Below are 22,009 nucleotides of genomic sequence, written 5' to 3'. Positions count from 1 at the left end.
GTGCTTCAGGTTAAGAACTTTGCTTCAGGATGAGAAAAGAAATTGTGCGGCGGCACTGCAGCAGCATGAGGCCCCATTAGCTAAGAACAGGTTAAGAACAGTTTCAGGTTAAGAACGGACCTCCGGAACGAATTAAGTACGTAACCAGAGGTACCACTTTAGTATAATAATATATAACTAATAATTAAATACTACTGGTTACATTATACTATAATGTAATAATAGACAATCATTAATTATATACAATTAATCATAATACCATACTATAGTATAACAATAGATTATAATAATATATAATTATCAATATAGTTTTTTTATTGTTAGAACAACCTCCTTTTTGAATCGCTCTTACAAACAAGCTGCTACAAAATAAGGAGGGTGATTCAAATTCAGCTACAAGTCACAATATGAAGGTTGCAGGTTTGCTCATCTTAATAGCTGCATAATCCTACCTTGCAGATAGATGGTCCTCAAAGTTTCTTATTGGTTGTTGGTCATGTGCGCCTCTTTGCATTGTGAGAGGATACACCCTCCATAATCTCATTGCCTAAGATCACGTCGTCTGCTACCAGTCGGGAGAAGTGCATCCCCGCCTTTTAACTTTGATCAGTTAGGATAGCCATATTTCAAAATCTACACATCCAACATGGGTTGCCATATGTCTGGCTTCCCCCGGGCATCCATGTTATTTTCACCCGGGCCGTTTCCAACCACTGAATCCCATTTCTGTCCATTTCTATGAAAACCCCACATTTCACAGCGCCCCAGAAAATCCGGGGGGTTGTGATTTCAGCAAGAACCCAACATTGTCCAATGTGGTGAGTGCTGATCTTTGTTCACGAGGAACAGTGAGGCCAGAGAGAATGTGGATCACCGGGGGGGGGGGGGGCAGAGGCAGCTGCTTGATTCAAGAAGACTTCAGGGACATCGCTTTTGAAGGAAAGAGAAAACAATTTCTCTTCTGTGCCTTTTCTTATGAAGCCAGCTCTAGATCTTTTCTAAATAAATTGAATAAAACCGCTTAACCCACTGAAAGATATATTTGAAAAATGAATCGCTCCAAAGAGGCTTCAAACACCAACCAAAGGCCCCCTGCAACGTTTGGCGGCAGAAACACAAAAAATGAGCCTTTGGCCCCCTGAGCAATTTTGCCAAAAATATGATGTTGTCTGGTTTACTCCAAAACAGTGCCAAACACCATCAAAAGGCCCCCTGCGATGCTTGGCAGTGAAAATCCAATGATTCACAGCCCCCCACAAAACCAGCCTAAGACGTTCTAGCCCGTGGGGTCATGGTTTCACTGAAAACCCGAGGTCATCCCCTGCATGGCAGCCCTACAATTGTCTTGAAATATTGTACTGTTTGCCTGAAAGGTTCTCCAGGTCCTTCCAGATATCCTAATTGTCCTATCGATCAATCCCTAGGAGAACCTATTTTTAATGTTAATGTTCTGCACTTGACCTTGTTAATGGAGAAATCTGAGGGCTCCCTTGTGTTAAGGGAGAAAAGAAATCTGAGGGCTCTCTTGGACAAAAAAACAAGGACACCAGCCAGGAATACTAGAGCAAAACAGCAGCCAGTAGGCTTAGTCTGTATTGAAGACTGTCGCAACAGGACTCCCACCTGCCACAAGGTGAAACAAGATGGGAGCCCCGTATAAAAGGGAACCCAATCTTTTATTAGCTACTAATCCTCATGTTACACCCCCCAAACGACATCATGGTTACATCATGAAAGGGGAGATCTGGTGGCAGTAATCTGAGCATCCCGGACCCTGCCCCATGCCTTCCCTTGCCCTCCACCAAACATCTGTCAAGTTAATCACATCCTTTTGTCTTCATCTGGGTTTGTTATTTCTGGAATGGCTACTTTTCTGGCACTCAGGTATCAGGATGCCAGAGATTATCACTCAGGCAGAGAGGCTGCTGAGTAGCTAAGCTCACACGTCTATATGAATTTCTGAAGTTTTCCCAGTGAACCAGTACATAGATACATTTATCAGTGAATTGTTACATTTGGTATTGTGCAGTAGAGGTCCTTTGAATAGATAGGAAGAAACTGTGATGAAGTTGATGAAACTATGAAGTGATTGTGCTGATTTTGGTTGTGGGGTGCATGTGCATTATATCTGCTGGAGGGGCAACCCCCTCAACCTATTGGGAGCCCAGGATCCAATGAATAGTCATTACCCTTACAAAACTTATTGACTCCACATCTGGCCAGTGAAAAATGAGGTCACAGATCTTTTTTGAAGGCAAAAGTGACATTCAATTGAATTAAGAAGGCACATTTAATCATATGTTGTGGACGTGTAAGGTAACAAAAGCATTCTGGGAAATGAAATATAATGAATTAAAAAAAATGTTTTAAATAGCTTTATTAAAAAAAAACCATAGAATTTTTTATTAGGAATTGTAGGTGCTGAAATTCCAAGGGAGCAGAAAAGTCTTTTTATGTATGCGACAACAGCTGCACAGATGTTGTTAGCCCAGAGATGGAAGGAAGATAAAGTATCAGAGAAGAATGGCAAATCAAGTTGATGGGCTATGATGAAATGGCAAAACTGGCCGGAAAGCTCAGGAACATGGAAGACCAAAACTTTAATAAGGAATGGGAATTTTAAAAAATAATTTACCTTGAAGACCACTGTAAGCAGTTGAAAACATTAGCAGGACTGTGATAACACTTGTAATGTAACGAGAACTATGGACATAATGGAGTTATACAGTGGTACCTTGGTTTTCAAACATCTCCACTGACGTTTTGGTTTACGAACGCCGAAAACCTGGAAGTAAATGCTTCCGCTGAGTGCAGGATCCTGAAGCATAGCTGTCGGCTATTGAGTTTTTGCTTTTCAAATGTTTCAGAACTCGAACAGTCTTTCAAAATGGATTACATTCAAAAACCGAGGTACCATTGTATTTTGCCTTTGTTGTTATCCCACCTGAGACTGAGTGTGAAGGCCACTTTGCATGTCTACAACAGGGCAAACTGGTTCAGCCAACAGGTTGAATCTTTCTCTTCCCCACCTTCAAGGCCAGGCTTCCCAGGTAGGTGAAGCTACCCACCCAACATTGTGAGCTGGTTGTCAGGGGTCGCATAGTTCCATGTACTGCACTTTGGGGAAGGGATGGAATGAGGACTAAAGGAGTAAAAACAAACCATGAGCACGTATTGGATGAAAAGAAACCTACTTCCTTCCTGTCCACTTCAGTAACCCGGACACAAAGTGTTGACATAGTACAGTCATACCTTGGAAGTCGAATGGAATCTGTTCTGGAAGTCTGTTCAACTTCCAAATCGTGGTTTCTGATTGGCTACAGGAAGCCCCTGAAGCCCCGTCGGACGTTTGGTTTCAAAAGAACGTTTGAAAACCGGAACAGTCACTTCTGGGTTTCGATCATTCAGGAGCCAAAACGTTTGAGAACTAGGCTGTTTGAAAATGTATGACTGTACTAAAGGTATGACTGTACATGGATGACAGTGTCCATGCAAGTGATGCATTTCCATAATTTGAAAGAGCACCATCCTTCATCTCCCAGATCTACAAAGGCTATACTTTTGCAAAAGCATCAAGTAGTGTAATATACATAAGCTTGTACAACAGCCACCTAGTTGTCCAAAGGCAAAGTTATTTTACGGAGGAAAAATTAAGCATGCTTGGGGCCTGTGTTTGTGGATGGATGCAAGATGAAAAACTATAACATAAATCCAGAAATAAAACCAGTTAATTGTTCACTGCAGTGATGTAAAACTACATACAAAATAACCAGCTACAAGTCTGGTGTCTCAAATTTGTTTATAAAATACTTAGAAATATATAAGAAACAAGGAATTGTACAAATGCTTCAATAGATTGGGAAATTGAGAGATATGCAGGCAGTTAGACTGATTTCATTGCAATATAAATCAGTTTAAACACTTTTACAGGAAAAACAGTTAAGGCAAAACTTTTCTCTCTCTCTCTCTCTATATATATAGATCTAACAGTCACACACAAAGTATCCTAGAGAAGAAGGGAGCAACACATGGGGCACAGCAAAGGACAGTGCAGACGAACTACAGCAAGCGCTTTGGGGTTCAGAGAAAGCTGAGGTGAGGAAAAATGGGTATTTGGGAGAGAAGTGCAAATAATTATAGACTGAGGAAAAGGACTAACAGATGTGAAAGTCTCAGGCTTGATCAACATGAACTGGAGGTAGCCATTTGAAATGCAAGCACTGTTAGTGTAGTGTAAGAAAAACTTAACTTCTCCCACCTCATTTCCCAATATGATTTACGGTATACGCTGCTCAATCAAGTCAAGAATCAGTTCCATTTGTCATCTCCAGTGACTTTGTACCTTCCTGCTCAGCTGCCAAGTTATTTTCATTCTCACAACAGGTAAAGTCTTATCTTTGCCCAGGCTTTTGGGGAGGGATGAAGTGCCTGGCAAGACTTTCTGCTTCCTGTGTGATTACTGGTTGTGACACTGTTTTATATATATATATTTGACTGATGGGTGGCCTACAAATACTTTAAATAAATAAGTTGCAGATTTGTAGTGCAGTAAAAAGGTAAATGAGCTCTGGATGGTTAAATCCAATCAAAAGCGACTATGGGGTTGCGGCACTCATCTCGCTTTCAGGCCGAGGGAGCCAGCATTTGGCCACAGACAGCTTTCCAGGTCATGTGGCCAGCATGACTTAACCACTTCTGGTGCAACGGGACACTGTGATGGAAGCAACACGGAAACGCCATTTACCTTCCTGCTGGAGTGGTACCTATTTATCTACTTGCACTGGCATGCTTTCAAACTGCTAGTTTGGCAGGAGCTGGGACAGAGCAACGGGAGCTCACCCCATCACAGGGATTTGAACTGCTGACCCTCTGATCGGCAAACTCACAGCGCCCCACCCCCCACCCCATTGTGCGGTATCTCACTCCCTCAACAGGGAATATTAAATGAATTACATAATCCTGGCAATTCCCCCAGGCAATCTACCATCAACTGTCCTTTGCCAAAGATCCTGATGAGTTTAATGTTGCATTAATGTTACCTGTAAACTGCCTAGGAAGCATTTACATCCTGAAATGCAGGATATAAATTATTGTACTACATAAGTAGATACCAGTTATTCCACCTTCATTTGTTCCTGAAGTTTCTGGTGGCATTTGGTAGCTGTTCCATCACATGGAACAGTCTCCGTGCATTTGCATTTCAAATAGCCACTGCACCTCCATTCCCAGATGTCAGTTCAGCAAAGACCCCCTCTGCTTAACGGGCAATGCAGGATTTAGGAGCCTAGGAGACGCACATGGGTGACACACGGCCTGCGCACTCAGGGGGAAAAACTTTCATTGCATGGAACGTTGATGTGAAGAGGTGATGGTAAACATTCTATAGATTCAAAGTCAAAATGATCATTTTTAATTTCACAACATCAGCATACGTATAAACAGATTTTTAAGGGCCATCTCGTGTTCTTCACATTTGAAACCGTTCCCAAATTAATATGCTACAGAGCAAACGCTAGTCCAATTAGTTGTAATTTAGCATCAAAAATGTCAGTTAAAACACAACAAAAATGAATAACAAGCAATTAAAAACAAGAAACTTCCAGCTCATGAGACTCTCTAGTTAATGCAGTTAGTAAACACAGGGCTGTATAGCTTCCTTTTTTTAATCATAGATGGGTAACCTTTGGCTCCCGCAAATGTTAACTGCAATAAGCTCTAGCCAGCATGATCAATGGACAAGGATGGGAGTTGTAGTCTAGCAATATCTCGAGGGCCATCGCTGTTCTAGAGTATCAAAATGATGCCAAAATACTTAAAAAGATTACATGATTTGCCCCATTCCTAAAAATTCGCATTATATGTACTCCAAACCTAATTCACTTATCCAACATACTTACATGACAGCAGTACCTCTGAGTATTTGCTCCTGATCTTGCTACACATACCCACCTTTCTTAGGATATGTGCAAATGTGGCAAAAGCCATAAAACCAGGAGTTTCTTGTACCTCTTTGGACCAAAAGTTCAAATTTTCAACTCTACATATTTCTAGCACTATTCAACAGCTAACACGCACATTTGGTGTACTCTGAAGACAACAATTAAGATAGAAAAACTCGCAAAGCAAGCTTCTTAGTTTTCCTAACCATAAAGAAGCTTGTAGCAACCATCTGTTTTAAGTGCTGAAACATGGGCAAGAACACAAACTACCTGGCACCCAAGTAGCCTATGGTTCCACGATTGTTTAAATGTAAGAACATTCATTTACAAAGGAAAATACTGTAATGAGGTAACAAGTACTAGATTTGTAGGAGGATCACAGGACCTCTATATTCAACGCTCATATACATTTTGGGTCTTTTCCACAACTATCTCAGAATAGGTCTCGCAACAGTTCTCAAAAGCACTAGAAGTGGAAACTGATTTATCAGCATTTTTTTAGTGTTATTGGACGCTAAAAACGCTGGCCACCGTCTGACTAATCTGATGTTTACTCCAATTAAGTCACACGGATTAACATACCATTACTTCCAATTAAGTTTACTTAGGACTGCCTCAAGTTAAACCAGGAAGGAAGGAAAGAAGGAAGGAAGGACGGACTTAAGAGCAGCCTACTGGATCACGATGGAAGTCCATCTCATCCCAGTATCCTATTCTCACAGTGGCCAATCAGATGCTCTTAGGAAGCTGGAGCAGAGGACAACTGCTCTATCTCCCTCTGCCTGCAATTCTCAACAACCAGTATCTAGAAGCATACTTTTCTATACAGGTATTTATTCAAATTATTCCCTTGAAAAGCATGGGTCAGCTGTCTTTTATTTCACCGGTTCTTAAAGCAACAGCAATCACTGCCAATTCTCTCCCTGCCCAACTAAAAGTGCCATGTTTGATCTTTAAAGCCCTATGTGTCTTAGAACGATTATGTCTCCTGTGTGTGCATGCAGATTTGAATTATATTTCCGTTATGACAAATTGCTAACAAGCCACAATCCCTGGATGCAATGCTAAACCTGGAAATGTGTTGTTTTCCTCGTGCAGGAAGAGCAAAGCTGGGGAGATCAGAACTTTAATAGTTAAAATAATTTTATGATCTGTAATATAAAGAGGAACTTGTGTTATTTGTACCTTTGAACGTCCCAAAACCTTTTTCATATATGAAAGGTGCAGATTAATAATGCAAAGGTGAAGAGCTATTCATAAATGACCCAATTATTTCATTTAAGGTTTCTTGACGAATAAGATTACCTCATGAAAGTTGTTTTAAAAATAGCTGTACAATATTTAAAAACCACACGATTATATTTTGAATGTTGAACCACTGCATTTAAAAAGACACTTCATTTCCTTGGCAACTTTCCACTTTGAGAGCTTTCTGATTGCTAAACAGAGAAGCAAGACTAGGGAAATATAAGGGCTATTTCCAACAAAGTAGTTCCACTAGCACAAGGATTTTGGGCTATGCAACGCCACTCCCTCTCCCCTCCCCATGTGTCTCCTAAATCTGGGGGTTCCCTCAACCCCCCCATAGCAGGTTTGGGGAGAAGAAGAAGTTCAATTGCGCAAGCAGAAATCCTGGCACTAGTGAATTACTTGGTTGACTATTGTCGTAATAGCCTGTCACACATAATCACGAATGCTCATTAGTTGAAATATTCTGCACTGAGGGAGCTGTATCAAGACCCAGCAATGTTCCAAGATAAGACTGTTCTCTAGGATCCAATATTTGCTCTGGTCTGACTGGATGAACGATGTTTGCAGGCTGTGGAGTGAGTGTGTATTTTTCTAGAAATGCCAAATCCGTCGCTTGCTGGTAGTCGGTTGGAGGAGGTTGTGAAGAAAGAAGGTTGTGAGGCGAGGATGAAACAGGGGTGGTATGTTCTACAAGATCGGACTGAGTTTCGCGTATCTGCACGGGTATCAGTGTTAGCGGTACACACACGTCTGGCGATACATTCTGTAGCATTGTTTTGGTTTCTGCTTGATAAACCTTGGCTGGTTCCACAAATGGTTTAGACTCACTTTGGAAAGCCTTGTCATCGGGTACAAAATGGGTTGGCAAAGAGACCACTTTCTCCTCCGGCACTGGGCTTAGTGATTCTTCGGCAGACTTTCCTCCGTGCACATGGTCGGTATGATATTTCAGCTTGTCCTTTCGTTTAAATGTCGCATTGCAATACTGACAGTTGAAGGGCCGGGCATCCGAATGAATAACCATATGTTTCGTTAACGTCTTCTTAATCCTGAAAGACTGGTTGCAAATTTGACATTTGTACGGCTTTTCACCTGTGTTTGAAAAAAGTCAGAATAAATAGAGTAAATATTTCCTAATATATCAATAGGACATAGCATTATTAGTTTCTTCGTTGCATGGAGAGGCGTTTTATTAATTTAAATATTTTGGCACACATGGGGGGGAGGAACCAAAGTTGTGATTTTAAGTTTTATTCTTGTTTGTGGTTTTTTTTTAAAAAAAACCACACAAAACCATTGCTTTAATAGCCAACATGTTAATATTCGGGAAATGCATTTGTAAAGCTTTTCGTAGATCTATATCTAGTGCTAAGATATCCTACCAATGAAAAGTAAAGAATGATCCCAAATGACTGTGTAATTAACCATCATAGTCCACTAATTAGACTATGAGAAATCTAGTCTGTGACATCTTGTTTTCTTGCATAACGATTTATATAGAAACCCAGCCAGATGGGAGGGTTTTATTTTGTTTTGTTTGTTTATTATTCTACTGCTCAGAGCTAACAGTTCTGAACTGATAATTCTGATCACATGGTCCAGCTTTTCCTAGAATATACCACTTTAGTTGATATTCCTGCACTGAAGGGGATTGGACTAGATTGGATCCCTTCCAAATCTACAATTCTATGACAGCTCTCCAACATCAAGAACTTTGGGCATGTAGAAAGTCGCATCAAAGTCTAGCTTGTGCTAACTTTTCAGATGAGATTCTGAGATAGAAGAGCCTACAAACATGCACTAAACTGTACACTAAACTGTCAGCTAGTATTCAAATGCCAAGGCATACTATGTGCCACAAAATGTTACTCTTATGAATTCCATAATATGAAACATCACATTTATTCTTGCTAATCCAGCAAAGCATAAAGTCCACAACTGCTTACCTGAATGTGTCCTAAAATGCATTTCCAAACTTGATTTCCCCTTGAACACTTTCTTACAGACTTCACACTGATGAAATGTTGCTTTGTACCTTCAAGGAAAATGGAACGTATTAGAAAAAAGCTCCACATCCATGGATATTTTCAGTGTATACATGAACTACATCAAAATCATAGGTTTAACATTCTAATTCCCGCCCCTGCCCCTGCTTTAAATTGTGTCCTGGAGAAAGATATAAATGTGTTAGTTTAGAAAACAAGCAGAAAATGTCAAAGCAACTTTACCCTGTGGACTTAACTACCAGCATCTTGGGGTCAAACTAATTTGTACTCTTGATTTGTACTGCTGCTTAATGTCATTTTTTGTTTTAGCATTTTTTTTTATTGCTCCATGCCACTTTGGAAGCCTTTTAGCCACAAAGCAGCCTAAAACACAAACTAGAAAGGGGGGAAGATCCTGCTTCCCAAGCAGCATTTAAAACAAGAGTTCCCCAGTTTGGATGGGATGGGAAACGGTGGTTTGGGAAACTGCAATGTCTCCCTAAAGCCAAGTGTGCAGAGAAAGGGAGTGTGCTGGCACAAGGATCCTTCTTGTTACACTGAAACTGGGACATACAAATGTGTTTCAGAATTAAAATGAAAACTTACTTTTGCCACACCTTTTCTCCAAGATGAACGCTTTTATAATGAACACTGAGGTGGTCTCTTCGGCCAAAACATTTTCCACATTCTTCGCACTGATGGGCCTTTTCACCTTCGGAGAGCCAAAAGTACAATCTGAATGAGCGTTAATAAAAAAAGACCGAAGGCACCCAAACAAGGAAAACCTAGTCTTTCAGATCACTGCCAAATAATCATGTACACTTTCATACGCTTTCAGGTCAAGTCAAATGCATGGTTTAGTCCTGCATGCATGGGCTGTGGTGTGCCTTGAATTCATGCATTCCCCTCTTCTACAGGCCAGCAGGGGGACGCAGGTGGCGCTGTGGGTTAAAGCCTCAGCGCCTAGGACTTGCCGATCGAAAGGTCGGCGGTTCGAATCCCTGCGGCGGGGTGCGCTCCCGCTGCTCGGTCCCAGCGCCTGCCAACCTAGCAGTTCGAAAGCACCTCCGGGTGCAAGTAGATAAATAGGGACCGCTTACCAGCGGGAAGGTAAACGGCGTTTCCGTGTGCAGCTCTGGCTCGCCAGAGCAGCGATGTCACGCTGGCCACGTGACCCGGAAGTGTCTGCGGACAGTGCTGGCCCTTGGCCTCTTAAGTGAGATGGGCGCACAACCCCAGAGTCTGTCAAGACTGGCCCGTACGGGCAGGGGTACCTTTACCTTTACTTACAGGCCAGCAGGAGATTAAAGGCTTTTGTTTTTGAGCTAACCAGGGTTTCTTTGAATGAAAAAGCCAACATCATTTGTCTACCTGAGTGTATCCTTTTGTGTTTTGTCAGATGGTCGTGACGAATGAAAGTCTTTCCACATTCTTCACATTCATACCGCTTGTCGTCATGGTGGACCCGCAGATGAAGTCTGCATTAATAAATGCACAAGGTTAACTTTGCACGGGATCTCTTGTGCTCACTGTTAAAGCTCAGCCTGCCAGCAATCCCTGTAATTAGAACTGGGATGAAACAATAGCTCAGCATGCATGGGATGAGGTATTTGCAGCATTTAGACACAACCCTAAATCATAGTTTGTTTACATCTCTGAACCTACATTGTCACCAACAAATCATGATCAGAAACCATGATTTGAAATTGGGTTATGAATCTGTGCTTAGGTTGACTGTGGTCTGTTGTTAGATCTGAACCTGCTATCCTAGCTTAATCTTCGTTTATTTTGGAGCTCTTCCTCAGATGCCCACCTGGCTACACAAAAGTGAGGTTACAGCAGTTAGAAGAAAAAACTCTTGATGGAAGGAAGGAGAAGTACCAAGAAAGGAAGAATGGCAGATAAAACTGATGGAACATGTAGAGATGGCGAAACTGACAGGGAAGATCTGAAACCAGTAAGAGCAAGTATTTTCTAAAGACTGGAGCAAATTTGTAATTTATTTAAAAGACCACTGTAAACGGTTAAAATCACTGGCAGGGATGTAATGATACTTGTAACGTGGATTTTTTTAATGATAATTATGGATATTTAACAGCTGGACAATGGTAAAAGATGCAGCAAATTTAATCTTAAACATGGAACCCATGGAGGGAGGGAAGGAGGTTCAAAAGAACCTTGTACTTTAATGTTAGAAATTGTTGTGTTAAAATGTATAAAATTGTGGAAAAAAACAGTAAAAAAATTATACATAAAAAAAACTTTTCATGTGGCTAAGAGTCTCTTGCTGGCAACACGCTCCTGTCCCTGCCTCCTTTTCCAGCCTAACTCCAAGTAACTTTGCAAAAAAATAAAAAGCGACAACAGCTGCTTTTTCTAACTTCTGCCCAAGAGTAAACAAAATGTCAGAGCATTTCTGACATTATGCTACTATCAGTAATCCTAAGTAATGATACAGACATGGGTTACCTGTATGAACTTCCATGACGAAAACTCTGCCCACAAATACTACACAAATGAGGCTTTTCTCCGCTGTGGATTCTCAAGTGCTCTTTCAAAGTTGTTCTGGAGGAGAGAAATGGAAATATTTGAAGAATATATACTCTAGCCTCATCAATAGTCATCAATAGTTGCAGTTCTTATAAAGTCCAATACATTCTGAAGAATGGAGAACTACTGTTCCCATTAGTAAGATCTTAAAAGACTGAAAGTACTAGGTCAACCTTTTTCTATTTTTCATACAAAAACTTCTGAAAAGTTAAGAGTTTCGTGTGTAGAAACAAATTAGTTCAAAAACATTTCTTTACACATGTATATTACAACCTACCTTTCTCTAACCGATTTCCCACAAATAAAGCATGTCCATTTTCTCTTTCCTCCATGAGTACATTCAATATGGCGCTTCAGATTGCCAGTATCATTAAACTGACGACCACAAATGTCACATGGAAAAGGTCCTGGGAAGAAACACAACTGCAATTTACATTGTTTCCACTTGAGCAACAAGGATCACATCAAAGCCAAGCACATTATTTTAGACTTCAAGAATATGAAACTGGCAAGCAAAATACACACTTCTAATAATCCCTTCAGGCGTATTTCAACAGCAGAAGCAGTATTATTTTGAGCAACTAAAAACAGGTTGAACATACATACTGAAACACAATCCTGGAAGAGATTTGCACAAGTTGCTTAGTGAATGATGATTTATGTCTACAAATACACACTGAAGAAAATGCATTTATATTTAATATTTACTAGCAGAATGGGATTTTCCTACCGAGATGGAACTTTTCTTGATGCTTCAGTCTTGCAAAGCGGGATTTAAAGTGCTCTTCACAATATGTACACTTAAAGGGCTTATCCTGTGTGTGTAGAATCATGTGTTCTTCCAGATGAGGCCTTCGAGTGAAAGATTTATTGCAAATCTAAAGTGATAGAACAGCCAACCAACCATTAACTATCAACATCCACTAGAATGTGCCATGTACACACATGAGCGTCTTCAATGTAAGAAACCTATTATTCTGTTTTTAATCAACAGAAGTGCTAATACCTAGACAGTGAGGAATCCACCAGAATATATTTCTGAAAATGCATTGTGACTCATGTTATATGGACTAGTGGCTATTCTACTATACTCATGTCTGATTCTTTCAGGTTTTAACCCATCTTCAGCATGAAGAGAGAATTCCTGTGCATCTTGATTAATTGCAGGTACTACTATTCACTATGAATTTACATGATCATGCTACCAGATGAAAATACTACCACATGAAGTCATTTATTTTTAAATCTTCGTTGCAGCCATGAAACCAGCTATATACCAATGGACGGTATTACAAACAAATGTGCATAACAGAAAGTAGGACTGGTCTTTTTTATTTGGTGTTAAGAACTTGGGCATCAATCACAGCCATGTACCAATCACATTTTCTAAGAATGTCTCAATCCAACATATGCAAAAAATTATTATAATGATAACTTTGAATAGCATTATGCATTAAAAAATAAGGTGGGGGAAGAGATATCAAAAGCCATGAAATATGAATTTTTGCCCATAGACTAGAGTTTGTGGGGGGCCTCCTCATAGGAGCTCCCTGTGCCCCACTATTACATGCACCAGAAAGTAAAGGAAACCAGTGTGTTATATGAAGAACTGCAGCTGAAAGGGAAAATCCACACAGCCTGATTGCATGCATAGTCAGTTCTCTGAATCTGAGACAGAGTAGTGGGGATTATTGTTTTGTTGTTTCTGCTTTAACTATTTATCTGTGCTTTTATTTTGTATTTTTATCTTGTGAACTGAGCTAAGGTCTTTTGATGGGTGGTTTATGAATCTAATAAATAATAATAATAATAATAATAATAATAATAATAATAATAATAATAATAATGTGTCCATTTCTTCCCAATAAAATCAAAGTTATACTTACATCACATTTCCAGCCTTCACTCTTTTTCTTTTTGGAGAGAAATTCCTGTACTTTTTCAGGATGGAATCTGCAGGGTGGGAAAATCCATTGAGAAATTATTTCTAGAGTAAGGAAATTATATGTTTGAGCACAGAAAGAAATATTAGAAGCAAGCTGTATTAGTACCCACAACAGACATACTCCCCATGCTACATAAAAGCAAAAATGTTTTATATATTCTCATTTGCAGTTGTTGCATATTATTTTTTATTATGATTTTTGTGTTTTTATATTGTAATTTTATGTTGTGAACCCCTCTACCTTGTGACTGCTTGTTCACACTATAATTTAAAAGACCTGATGGGAAAGGAGACGCTGCGCAGAAGAGCATCAACCTTCTTCACCAACCAGTGTTCAAAACTCCCATTGTTCTAGGCAAATTTTGTGACAGGGAATTTAATTAGCGCAAGCAGTTTCTAAGCTCTGGGTGCAGTACTGCCCTTAAGATTTCAGATTAAAACTGCAGAGTGGAAGGAAAGGAGGACCTTTTTCTGCCTCCCCACTTCAGCTACTCTCTGAAGACTAGAGAAGAGACCCTCTTAAGAATATTAGGGGGTGGGTGGGCAGGGGAAGGAACTAGGCCATATGAAAAATGAACGTAATATTTTAGCTGCAGTTCGTTCATTTTCAGCTTTGATTTTTTGTTATAAAAAAGAGTGCCTAGACATTCTGTTGTTGCACCTACAACCTAGGTTTAAGGTACCATTTAGCTCCTAGCTTTCATATCTGTTTCTAACACTGTCCCCAACCCTTAATAGCCCTGGATTGCTCTGAGCAGCCTGACCCAACCTGGCCCAGGACAATCTGGGTTGAAGCCCATTCCCCCTGAATCACCCTAATTCAGCTCAGACTTCGTCCATGTCCAATGCACAGCCCAACATATTCCCTGTATATTCCAACTATACAGCATTAGCAAAGCTGTAACATATTGTTCTCATGTGCTGGCCTTTCCATGCCCAGCCCTTTAGCCCAAACATTATTTGAAACCAGCCTATACTGCTATACATATGGATTCCTCACCTATCACTCGTGGGTTGTTGTTTTTGTGTGCGTGTGTGTGTTGAAAAGAGCCCTTCAATGTACAGAGCATCAACAACAGGCAAGCATTTGAATTGTCTCAAAATGCAAACGCTTGCCATGCAATGGAACAATGCAGTCACTTTATAAAATATGCAGAGCACCTCAACACACACATTTTTAATGCCATGGACTTTAAAAAATAAATGGTTGCCATATATTTCATCAGGTAGCTTATATATAAAATCTCCTGCGTCAACACTATTTTATAATCTTGTACTGAAAATAAATCACATCATCACAGCATGTAAGTATAGCATAAGAAATTTCATTCATACTTGCCTCTTCAAGTGCTTTACTAGGGTCTTTTTTGTGGCGTGCAGTTTGTTACAATATGGACATTTGTGTTCCTTTTTATGACATACAATTTCATCATTGTGCTTCTTTCTGTGTACAGTTAAGTTGGATTTGGTTGAATAGCGCTGATGACAGATATCGCACTGAAACGGCTTCTCGCCAGTGTGCACACGAGAATGGATCTCAAATTTCCCTACAAAACAAACCACTCCAGTTAAAATATTAGATACCCAACCAGCAATTAGTCCTGCAAACATTCAGTACTACTACGCATTAAGTATAGGTTCTGATGGCATTTCCAAGGTTATAGTGCGTTATATAAATAAATGAAGCCCTTCTTCAAGGAAGTATTTCCATTTGGAAAGGAACACGTTCTCTAAACTGGAAAATTGTTCTGCCTTCTGCTAGCTGACCTAGAAGTGTTTGAGATGTGGTTGTCACCACCACTAGTTCACAACCTGAATAAACTCACTCAAGAGCTAAAACACAATGCAAAGTGTGTTGACGCACCATGTCAATTTCACCACAGTCAATCTCAACTGGCACGGCAATGAAATTGTTAAGGTGCTTCCCCAGACTTTATAGGGACTCTACCAATGAGTTTCAGTTCCTCTGCTAGAGTCTAGTCATCCCATGCCTTGGACCATGCCTTGCTGTAAAAACTGAGCACAGAGGTCTTTAACGTTACCGGAACCTGGATTAACTCACCCATTTAAATGTGTTGTTGTACATTGTTTTTACCTTTACTAACTAAGGCCTGGCTCAGATGGCTGATCAGCATTAACACCATGTAAGGCCAGAGGAAGGATCACAGTATCAACTGGTGCCTCCATGTGGGAGTGAACATGCAGCCTCCAGAGTTTAGATGACTTCAGCAGGCCTTTTGTGAGTTGTCACAATTACATAAATTTCAGCATCCATGCAACTAACAGACATGCCAGAATGAGGCAGCTTCAGTTCATAAAGCCATCACCGTCATGTGTTCCCAAAAGAGTTGCAAGGAAACAAACTTTTTCTATATCTGACCTTCTCTTTCTCTCGGTTGCAACGACGACTGGTAAAAGTCATGGCCCACCAGATGAAGACCAATGATTTAGAACAGGGACATCTGAAGGCAGCCCTGTATTGCAAAGTTTTTAAGGTTTGACATTTTGCTGTTATCTTGTGGGAAGCTACCCAGACTGGCTGGGGCAACCCAGTCAGGTGGGTGGGGGTATAAGGAATATATTATTATTATTATTATTATTATTATTATTATTATTAGACCCTCACTGGCATGCTTGATGGTGACTCAGGAGAGGGCCTTCTCAGTGGCTGCTCCCAGACTCTGGAATTCCCTCCCTGGAGTAGACTGGCTCTCTCCAATCCTTCTGCCAGCAGGTGAAGATCTTATTGCTTTAACAGGGAACTGAGTGCTTTTAATGAGAGGGCTGGTGCTGTGCTGTTTTTATTGTAATTATCTTCTGTATGTTTTAAACAGATTTTATATATGTATATAGTTTTAATTCTATCAATTTAATTGTTTTAAATTATTGTTTTTAGTGATTCTTGTTTTTATCTCAAACTGCCTTGAGTCCTGTCGGGTGAAAGGCAGAGTAACAACAACAACAACAACAACAATAATGGTGATGATCTGCCTTCCAGGTGATGGCTAGACAACAATCCCCATTCTTCCAGATCACTGGTTGTGCTGACTGGGGCTGGCAAAAGTTGTAGTCCAACATCATACAGAAGGTATGTTAGCTACTCTCAATTGCAATAATTAACACACATGTGTTCAAATGCCTAACAACAACATACATGTCTTTTTCAAAGATGACTTGTGCTTAAAAGAACTGTAACAGCAAGTCCAGAAAAACTGAAGTATTCTCTGGATTACACATCTAACAGTTCTTTTTCTAATGTTATTTTCACATGCATTTCAAAATATGGTTGTTCAGGTAGTTAAACGACATGACCATAACTTGCTGTATTTGTTATACTAGCGCAAAGGATATGGCAATATACAGAACACATGAGGTTCTAGTTTTCTTTTACTACTCCAAGGATGTCAGCCACACACTTCGCTCAATAATATGAACTGTAATGCTCTATATAAGACCTGCATTTACAGAGTGTGGCATAAGCCCTTTTAGAGGTGTGAGGAATGATCACAAAGAGCACAAAACTGTTTGAACCTAAGAGGCAAAGCACATCGAGCATGTGATTCCCACTTACCTGCTCGATCAAATATTTTATTACACTTAGGACACTGCAAGTATTTTTTGCTACCGTTCTGAAAAATGACTGGAATATATGTGGAAAGACTGCCTCCAGAAATATTTCCTGCTGGATCACCTGTCTCATGTCTTTCTTCATCACGTTCCTTTTCAGTTTGCTCTTCAGACTCGGTGTCAGTTGTGTCCTCCTCTTGCCTGTCTTCATCAGTGTGATATTCACTTCCACTATCTTCAGATTCATTGTTAGACTCGTCATTAGACTCATCATTCTTCTTGCCAGGACTCGCTTGATTTAAATTGCCATCAGATGCATCTTCACTTTCATTCTCATTTTGATCAAACTTAGCCGGACATTTGCGATTTCGCAGTGATCTTCTGGTAGAAGTATCTGAGCTCTCGACCATTTTTAGCCCATGTTCTTTTTCCCGGGCAGAAGCTTTGTGTGCTCTGGACAAGTGATTTTCTAAGGATTTCTTGTAACAAAAGTTGCGATTGCACAGAGTGCATTGGTGATTGCTTGCTGCTTGGGGAGTTTGATCACTGGATGTTTCTACCTGGGAAGCATTCTCCGACGCCTCTTCAAATTGCAAACTGGAAACATTTTCAGCGTTCAGCAGTTTGACTGCATCGATAATATCTAAAAACTTAGCTGCCTCTAAAACTAAGGGGATTTCATTCTTATACACAAAAAACTCTGACGTATAGAGAAATTCAAGTAGATGGCGGAAAACTGAATGAGTTACATGATCCAAGGTAACAACATTTGTACTTGGATTTTTGCTCAAGTAGGCATGAAAGTAACTACTCCCAACAGCAACTACTACCTTGTGGGCACTAAATTCTTTTCCCTCAACAATTATGAGCAGATCACAAAAAGATGGTTGTTTCTGTCGGTCATCATTTAAATATTTGAGTAGATTTCTGTTGTACTGCAGGGAGCTCAAAAGCTTTCTTTGAGCTGTTGATGGTGGGAGATCTTTAGAATACTCAAGCTGGTCTGCAGCAGCTACTCCTGCAGAACCAGCAGTAACTTTCTGCACAGAATCTGCAACAGGAATCTTATATGAAGATTCCCTCCGATGATCAAGATGTTTTTTGTCATCTAAATTTGCAGTGAGCTTTCTCCTTTTCTTCATTGCAGTTGTGCCACTTTAAAATCAGGAACTTCATATGTAACCCAAAGTCTCTCAAACAGATTGTTGCTTCAGTAATATCTGAAATTATAATCTGTAAAAAAACAAACAATTTAAACAATTTTTTTGTTTGAAACCCAGGCACATGTAATTTCTCAAGAGGAATTAAGTTACTTTTGAGCAGGTAGTAATACGTTTGCAAATATATTTATTGCCCCCTCAAAGCCAGTCACCACCCACACATATTCTAGAGACCAAAATGTAACTTTTAGTCTGAAAGATTCTACAAGAGGTACACTTACATAAACCTTTACACAAGAGCTATGTTAAGTGGTCTTTAAGTGGTGATTTTTCATATTTCCACAACTATGTTAGAATAAGAGATGGTTGTTTGCACACATATGGAGATATTTTATTAACTAAAGTATATTCCATACATAAGGCAGGCTGCAATTCTAACACCACTTACCCTGATATACGTGCCACTCAATCAAATAAAACTTACTTCTGATTAAACAGAGTTATGATTGCACAGTAACAGAAACCAATTATCTGTATACGTTAATGATGAGGAGAAATGTGGATAAACATTGTTAATATTGGTTACTTAATATAAAAAACTCACTTTGTGTGTACTTACAACACTTGACGTAGCAACACAAAACATGTTGACTAGGAACTAAGCTTAGATGAGCCTACCACTCTGACTTTAACAAGATTTCCTCCAAACTGAGTGCTCTTCAAATTGCAGCCTTACTTTAAATTAAACATGCTTAAGTCCTGCATACCAAGTTCTTAAATGACCTATAAAAATGCTTCCCTAACGGCTGAATTTAAAAATGCACCAGGAAAACATGAAAATTTGCTTATTCAGAGTAGCATGTACACCTTGTCACATTCAGGACCACTCCAGCCCATTTTGCTGCCTGAAAAGGAGCAAATGGCAGCCCTCATTTCCCCACTCCCAAAGTCAAGGCTATTTTGGCAACTGTGGCAGAACAACATCCCACAACTGTCTTTTCCCTCACCCTGGCACTAAAAATATGATGATGATATATTTAAATAAGCAACAGTTTCCTGCTGTTTCATGACTGTCCAGTATCGGTTGCCTCATTCCACATTCAACTCTATTTTCCTTCATCCTTGACACCCGAGATGCGTGCTTTCAGGGCCCACCCCATTCCTGCGATTGTGATCTCTTTAAACTGTTTTAAAATTTAATTGCTGTAACGGCACCCTGGCACCTGCTGGTGAATGGCACCCACGGTGAAGGGTGAATATCAATACCAACTGTGGTAATAATAATGATAATGATAGTAATGGCTAGTCAAACCCTGGGATTATTTAAATCCTTAGCTCAGGCAAGGTCACACAGGTACGCTTAAGACCTGAGCGAAACGGAGATATCAACAAAAGGGCACAGCAGGGAAGGCTGTGACACTTGAAACTGCGTAACTTTTATCATCTCCTGTATTCAAAGCTTACTTTTGGTGGCAGCCAACAGAGTGAGAGTAGGATCTACATACGTGAACACACACACACAAGCACTGGTTCATAGAATCCTATACAGTGTACCTCGGGTTACATACCCTTCAGGTTACATACGCTTCAGGTTACAGACTCCCCTAACCCAGAAATAGTGCTTCAGGTTAAGAACTTTGCTTCAGGATGAGAGCAGAAATTGTGCTCCGGCAGCACGGCAGCAGCAGGAGGCCCCATTAGCTAAAGTGGTGCTTCAGGTTAATTTAAGAACGGTTTCAGGTTAAGTACGGACTTCTGGAACGAATTAAGTACCTAACCCGAGGTACCACTGTAATTGTAGTTTGAAGGGATTCCTCGGTCATCTACTTCAGCCTCCCTACAATGCAGGAATCCTGCCTGTGGGGAGCTTGCACCCCCAACCTTCTGCTTAACAGCCTGACCCACTGCACCAAGGTCACAGGTTTGATCCCCATACGTGCATATTCCTGCACCGCAGGGGGTTAGACTAGATGACCCCTTGGGGTATACCTTCCAATTCTACAGCTCCATATTTCGCTTGGTTGTCACAAGATTATATTTGCGACCAGCATCTCCACCTGCGGTCTGAAAGCTGCTGAGTCCTCCTTATCCCACCCCCCTCAGCCTTCTCTGCTCCTAACTATTCCCGCCGACTTCAGCGGGCTCAACACGTGTCTAAGACGCCACGTTCACACGTGAACCCCCAAAAAGGAGATTCCCACCCCTGCGACACGGAGATCGGAACGAGCCGCCAGCAGCAGCAGAGAAATAAAAAAAAAAGCTCGGCCAGTAACGGATCGGAGGCGAGCACGTACACGCGCGCGCACGCACACAAGTACATACCTGGCCTTAGTTTTCCCCCCTTCAACCCCTTTCCCAAGATCAAGGGCAGCGCCCCTCGGAAACCCCCCTGAAGAAGCACCGCTGAGGGAAGGGGAGGAGCGGGGGGGGGAGCGAATAACGGTCAAGGCGACGGCTGACAGCGCGCGCGGACACACCCCTCTCAGCCCCCACCCTCCCGGCGACCGCCGCCGCCGCCGCGCGCAAGCGAGTCTCGAGCCACCTCGCCCCCACCCGCTCCACACACCTCTTTCCCCGCCATCACTTCCGGGTTCCGGCGTGCGTCGAGACGCACGGAGGAAGTCGCGGCATGTTTACAGTCGGGGGCCCAGCGCACGTGCGTGTGCGTGTGGTGTGGGAAGGGGCGGGTGCAAAGGAAAGGAGCCAATGGCAGGCGGGCGGGCGAATGAAATGCGACGCCCTAGGGACTCGGGCCGAGCGCCCGCGCGTGTACACGTCGGGTTCTACGTTGAGCCTTGCGGGGCCACAGTGTCGGCGCGAGCGGAGATTGGCGGCCGGCTCTGTCTGTCTGTGTCTTTCGCGCGGTCGCTTCCCACCAAAGGAAACGCGCCAAAGCGGGAGCTCCGCTCAACAGACGCTTCCGGTCTCCATGAGGCGCCATGAGTGGCAAAAGTATCCGTTTGGGGGGGACGTGGGAGCCAACTATTCGCCCCCCAATAAAATAGTTGAGGGGGCCCCGTTTATGTGGGATGGGGCATACCTGCCCCCACCCCAATATCCTGTTAAAGTTGGCACTCCTGCTTCCAGTGTTAGTAGAGGCTTTAAGGCGTCCTCAACCTCCAGGCAGCTCACTATCCCCAGTCCTATTGCTCTGTTTAGTGAGAGAAAGGCCTGGTGGCCTCAATCCTGTCAGGGATAGCCTAACTTCTGTCCTCCACGCCCTGGGAAGCTCTAGGTTAAACTACTGCAACACATTGTACGTGGGGCTGCCCTTGAAGACGGTTTAAGGCAAAACAGCTGAGCATCTTACACCAATCCTGGTCCGACTGCATGGACTACCAATTCGTTTCCGGGCCCAATTCAAAGTGCTGGTTTGGACCTGTTGTTGTTTAGTTGTGTCCGACTCTTCGTGACCCCATGGACCAGAGCACGCCAGGCACTCCTGTCTTCCACTTCCTCCCGCAGTTTGGTCAAACTCATGCTGGTAGCTTCGAGAACACTGTCCAACCATCTCATCCTCCATCGTCCCCTCCTCCTCGTGCCCTCCATCTTTCCCAGCATCAGGGTCTTTTCCAGGGAGTCTTCTCATGATGTGGCCAAAGTATTGGAGCC

At 41.6% G+C, this 22,009-nt stretch overlaps 2 protein-coding genes across 6 annotated transcripts in view; one reads left to right on the top strand and one right to left on the bottom strand.

The window, feature by feature from the left end:
• CRB1 (crumbs cell polarity complex component 1) overlaps nucleotides 1-22,009 on the top strand; it is a 177,381-nt gene that overhangs the window by 652 nt on the left and 154,720 nt on the right. The window contains exons 2-5 of the mRNA XM_083745309.1: nucleotides 3,982-4,095; nucleotides 12,836-12,892; nucleotides 15,780-15,909; nucleotides 16,089-16,165. The gene's annotated coding sequence lies outside the window, so the exon portion shown is untranslated. The remainder of the gene's footprint in view (nucleotides 1-3,981; nucleotides 4,096-12,835; nucleotides 12,893-15,779; nucleotides 15,910-16,088; nucleotides 16,166-22,009) is intronic.
• On the bottom strand, nucleotides 3,783-21,070 carry ZBTB41 (zinc finger and BTB domain containing 41). Of its 5 annotated transcripts, none has more exons than XM_083745337.1 (11): nucleotides 20,964-21,070; nucleotides 17,242-18,470; nucleotides 15,010-15,217; nucleotides 13,612-13,678; nucleotides 12,456-12,603; nucleotides 12,003-12,132; nucleotides 11,645-11,740; nucleotides 10,547-10,653; nucleotides 9,782-9,887; nucleotides 9,137-9,225; nucleotides 3,783-8,282 (listed from the first exon to the last, which is right to left on the bottom strand). In XM_083745337.1, exons 2-11 carry the CDS (start codon nucleotides 18,377-18,379, stop codon nucleotides 7,627-7,629), a joined length of 2,745 nt encoding a protein of 914 aa, XP_083601463.1. In that variant the 5' UTR covers nucleotides 18,380-18,470; nucleotides 20,964-21,070; the 3' UTR covers nucleotides 3,783-7,626. The 5 variants fall into 5 exon arrangements, with proteins under 5 accessions (XP_083601463.1, XP_083601465.1, XP_083601462.1 ...); XM_083745339.1 differs by having other exon boundaries at nucleotides 17,362-18,470; XM_083745336.1 differs by having other exon boundaries at nucleotides 20,720-20,979.

Source organism: Podarcis gaigeae (assembly GCF_964106915.1).
Source record: "Podarcis gaigeae genome assembly, chromosome: 6".
Lineage (NCBI taxonomy): Eukaryota > Metazoa > Chordata > Lepidosauria > Squamata > Lacertidae > Podarcis > Podarcis gaigeae.
This window is presented reverse-complemented; position numbering and strand designations above follow the sequence as displayed.